The sequence below is a fragment of the Montipora capricornis genome, chromosome 10, assembly GCF_036669925.1.
Source record: "Montipora capricornis isolate CH-2021 chromosome 10, ASM3666992v2, whole genome shotgun sequence".
Lineage (NCBI taxonomy): Eukaryota > Metazoa > Cnidaria > Anthozoa > Scleractinia > Acroporidae > Montipora > Montipora capricornis.
The window spans coordinates 771,067-776,066 of NC_090892.1; the positions used below are offsets into that span (position 1 = coordinate 771,067).

Consider the following 5,000-nt stretch of genomic DNA (forward strand, 5'->3'; position numbering starts at 1 on the left):
CTCGAAAGTCCCGAAAACATTTCGGGCACGAAAAGTCATTTGTGAAATTGCTAACCGCTTGGTTTGGAAAGCCGATCTTTTAACATGTTTTCAAGCTAACTAAAAGAAACACGTCTGTGAAGTTTGACGACTTAAATCCTCTCCGTTCTTGAAATATAAAGGGAATTGTGACACCCGAAAATGGCCCGATAAGTTTCGGGACTTTCGAGAAACGGGCCCCAGTTCTCGGCCACAAAAGAGAGCGCTCGATTCCTCAGAATAAACAACGCGTTATCACCAATTTTTTTTGTTAAGTCAGTAATACGCCTTGTGTTTGATATTTCGCCCACAAAGTATCCTTAACGAGCTTTGTTTCATGTTAGAAAAGGAAGTTTTTTGCACACCTATTTTTTCTCCTAATTGCTCCATGGCAAGCGAGGCCAAAAAAAGAGTTGGGTTACGGTAAGTCAGAACTCATAGTTTTAATTCATATCCACTGTCAGAACATGCCACCCCATTACAGTTTTACTTTTACAAATGATTTGACAAGAAAACTCCATACAAAACTATAAACGCTTTTTAGTGTTGTCGACGGCGAGCAGGGTGGCCGAGAATAGGCAAATACGCAAAAACTGACCAAGGAAATATTGAGGAGTGAATTTAGGTCAAGAATAAAGTAGGCCAGGAAAAGTTTATATTTAACTGAAAGCTTTATCACTCTACGTTATTTATGCCAAGAATTAGCTCATTTGGGTCTCCTATACGGATAAAATATAAACTTGAATTAGACCATGTAATTCGAGTAGCCGTAAACAAACACGTTTTCGTGGAAACCAAATTCACCTACGTGTCACCTCGACTTGCTCACAGTATATAGTAGCTGTAAACTCAAAACTCGGCAGGACGAAAGGCAAGGAATCGAGCTACCTTTGAAAGCAATTACTTTTTATTCAGATTCATTTGTGGCGCAAAAAATAAACGTTGAACAAAAAGTGGCCGAGAACTGGAGCCCTTACTGTATATTTCAGTTTGGACCTTGCCAATTTAATGTTATCGCAAGAAACAAAAAAGCTATCTTCTGGGAAATTTCAGTTTATGGCATTTCGAATCAGGTAAGATATTCAAGATTATCCTTTTTTTCTCGCAGACCACGCACACCATACTGTAGGCCATTAATTTTTCGAAATATCAAATATTCATCTTGATAGTGATCGAGGCAGTGAGGACCAAAACAATAGAAACACATTGGAATGAATTTGAAAAATAATTACATCTCATCCACTTTCCTTTGTCTTTGTCCTCACTGTCTCACTATCAAGCTGAATTTTAATATTATTGAAAAATGCCTAAATTTTGGCCTCTGCTCCTATCATCATTATCATAATCAATGAGATTGTTTTTATGCATTTAATTATTTTGAAATTGCTCTTTTCTATGTAAGCAATAGAGGACACTTTCTGTGTACTTCCATAGCCTCATCCAAACTCTTCCATCCCAACCACAATGGATGACAATAATAAATTATTGGACACTAAACCATAACTGTATCATGCCGTATTCTACAACCCTGGACATGTACAAGAGTCTTGGGACACTCTAAGCTAAATTAAAATGATTATCTGTTAAAACTATCCAATTCATAATTCCCCCTCCCCCTTTTCAATGTGGATAGCAATCCTGGAGAACATTCAGAAAAGTTGCAGTTTGTTTCAGCATTGCTTTGGAGGAAGAGGGAGGCAAGGAAAGTCGTTCGTATTATGGGTTCATTTTAGGATTCAAAGTTTGTTTTTTCCACTTTGTCTACTATTAGCACACCTTTTGCTCTCTTATGTGCGGTAAATTAACTTGAACTTGAACTTGAAATTTAATTTACTAGGGTAAAGTTCAATCACCTGAGAGTCACCTGAGAGTCACCTTGAGTCATGAAATCACCCTCACATCGGTTCATGATGAGGGCTGCTAGATTGGTTTCTGTTTTTGGCTTCATCGACTACTTGTGCTTTGTCCTTGGAAGCGATAATTATGTGTCAACCAATTGGTCCCCTCAAAATCCTATGTAAGTATATACAGTCATTCGACGTGTTTCAAAATAACTAATAAACAGCTTTTGTCAAGCTGCTTTAAGGAATGAAGAAACACAGTAGCTGTTATATAAAAACATTGTTTTCCTGAAATGCTTCTTGTGGTGTACAACAGGGAAACAGCTTTGCTACTTGTCTCTAAGAAAAACTGGAAAGTTTTTGGGCTTTCTGGAATGCAAATAATTTTTGTTTCTGCAAACATTTCCCAGAACAATGTTTCCTATTTGTAAACAACATTTCCTTATTACCAAAAGGCACACTATACTTTCAAAATCATAAAGGTTGTGTGTTTTCTTAAAATCATTTTCTCATTTGTAGGATAATAATAAATGGCAACAGATTAAATTTGGTGACCAAAAAGTGTGATAAACCGAATAATTCTCGATCGTTACATTAATCTTCATTTAAATAATTACTATCTTTTTTAGATCATTCAGTCCTCCACTTAAATAACTGAGAAAGCTGAAGGTTATCAAATGGGAAGTTACAATCATTGCTGTTTCACAATATAATTTTGTCAAGTACATAATTGCTTAAAAAATGGTGTACATGTATTTTTAATAAATTGTTTGTTATTGTCATCTGCATGGCTGAGATTAGCGCCATAGACTTTTTGATTTCTGCAAGAGTCATTAATAATTCACGAGGGAAACAGCCTATCAAAACACGGATAAAACATCACATGCATTCAAACTTTAAACCCTTTAAAACACTCCTCGTTGAAATTCTTTATATACATATTAACAAGGCCCAGCATGTTTTTCTTGTATGCTAATATCTTCCTCTCACATTTTGCACCATTGTCTGGTGACTCCAGCAGGACAATGATGCTTTTTGTAGAATTTTTTTGGAGACATTCAATAAACTTGCACGTCTTTCAAGTCTAAAACCACTCGGCTTCGCCTCGTGGTTTTAACGAAATAAAACACTCCTACTAGTTTATTAAACAGTACATATAAAATGAGGATATTATAATAAGTTCAAGTACTTATCTTCTTTGGGACCTATAAGTCATGAATGTTATGGTGCTGTTAAATTGTCAAAAGGTGCCAAGGGTAGATTTTCCCATTTAATCTACATGCAATTATTCTTTCCATGGGCAGCAAAGGTAAAATGTTACTGTGTCCAATCATTCTGTAATTTCAAGACAAATTATCATAATGATAACATGACCTGTCACACCCTGGAAATTAAACTCTTATTATTGTCATACCCTGGAATCATAGTTTTAAAAAATGTGGGAAATTATAGGAAATGTTGGGGAGTGCATTCAAGGTTGCAGTAGTTGTGAAAAATAAGGTTGAATAAACGAAGACAGCAATAAGAATATTTTTCAAGAAGACTCAAATAATAATATCATGAATGACCAAGTTCTGGAACAGACAGAACTTCTGAATCAGTCATTTCAAGGTTTTTCATTTATATGCACAAGTTTGTTGTTTATTGTTTGTTGATTAGTGTGTAAATACCTAAGTGCCTTATTATTTAAAATTCAGATTCATTGCTGATGGAGTAAGATGTGCCTCAGGAGCCAGAAAACTAAAAGTCCAAGTGGAATCCAAAGTCAATTTTATTTGTCCAAATATTGCCACTGTTTTAAGGCAAAGTCCATTCAATGCTCAAGCTTCTTCCATGTACGAAAACATATGGCTGTTGTACAACAAAACAGCTTTCCATGACTGTGATTTATCAAAAGATCCAGAGACAAGACTTCTATTAAAATGCACATCTCCATCGTCATTGGATTTTTTTTCAGTCATATTTACTCGACATACGGCAGATGATAATGGGCTGAGATTTAAAGAGGGAAGGACATATTATTTCATTGGTGAGTTTAAAAAGATTTTCCTTCATGGACATTACAATTTCAAGTTTGCACAACAAAATTAAATTACTAGCATTTAATTCAGTATGTGTTGATAAGACATCTTACAAGTGGCTTTAAATATACAGTTATTAGAAAGCACTAGTACTGTTAAATAAATTAGTCATGATTATAACCAGTGGTGCAGTTGATGCTTGCATGCAAACTGCATTATAGTTATTTGTTTAATTAATTGTTCTTTCGGAGGGGAGAGGGGTGAAGGAACTGGCAAAAAAAATCTGCAATTTGTTTTTGAGGGGACTGCTGTGTGGCCATCCCTATTCATTGGAGGCTTTTGCAAAATTTGCCTACGTGCATAAATTCAAAATTTATACTGTTTTCTTATTAATTATATTTGATTAATAATTAAATTACAGCTCTCATAACTGTAGCCATGAAAGGTGAAACTGACACGAAGTGAGAAGCCATAAGCAGACATAGAATGACAAAGAAAGGGATGCAGAAATGGCGTGAGTGGTGAGAGTACTCACCTTCCACCAGTATGGCCCAGGTTCAATTACCTGACTTGTTGTGGGTTGAGTTTGTCGTATGGTTCTCTACTCTGGTCCAAGAAGTTTTTCTCCGACCAGTACTTCGGTTTTCCCCTCTCTTACAATTTTAAAGCAACCTATGATTTTATATCTCTTGGTCACTTGATATTATTTCTCTACAGTGTCCTCAATTAGTGCACCTCAGTGCTAATACACTTAATTGACACTTTAATAATTAAATTCTCTTACCAAAATGAAGTATACTATAAGTAGAATTATTTTGTACTCAAAGTATACTGAAGCAATATACATAAAGTATACTTCAAGTCTACTTAAAGTATACTTTAAACTACTACTAAAAGTAGACTTTCAGTATACGTACTTTGTTTCCACCTGATTTTGGAACATCAAAAAGTATACTGTGCAGTACATGTATACTTAAAGTATACTTACATGATTACACAACTATACTATGCAGTATACTTAAGGACAGTCGCGCCAAAATCTTCCTACGGTGAGATTTTCTACATTTCTCGCCTAGAGTTAGGTCATAAAGTACTTACCGTAAATGTCCATGTATAGGCC

At 35.3% G+C, this 5,000-nt stretch overlaps 1 protein-coding gene across 6 annotated transcripts in view; it reads left to right on the top strand.

Moving 5' to 3' along the window:
• Positions 1-5,000, top strand: part of LOC138022393 (ephrin-B1-like) — a 22,695-nt gene that overhangs the window by 4,678 nt on the left and 13,017 nt on the right. For 2 of the 6 annotated variants that reach the window (XM_068869518.1, XM_068869519.1), the window contains exons 2-3: positions 1,856-2,035; positions 3,557-3,888. In XM_068869518.1, coding sequence (XP_068725619.1) covers positions 1,902-2,035; positions 3,557-3,888 — 466 coding nt within the window. In that variant the 5' untranslated portion in view covers positions 1,856-1,901. Of the gene's footprint in view, positions 1-239; positions 442-805; positions 1,092-1,855; positions 2,036-3,556; positions 3,889-5,000 lie in introns of those variants that run through there. The other 4 variants (XM_068869516.1, XM_068869517.1, XM_068869520.1 and 1 more) reach the window with 4 other exon arrangements.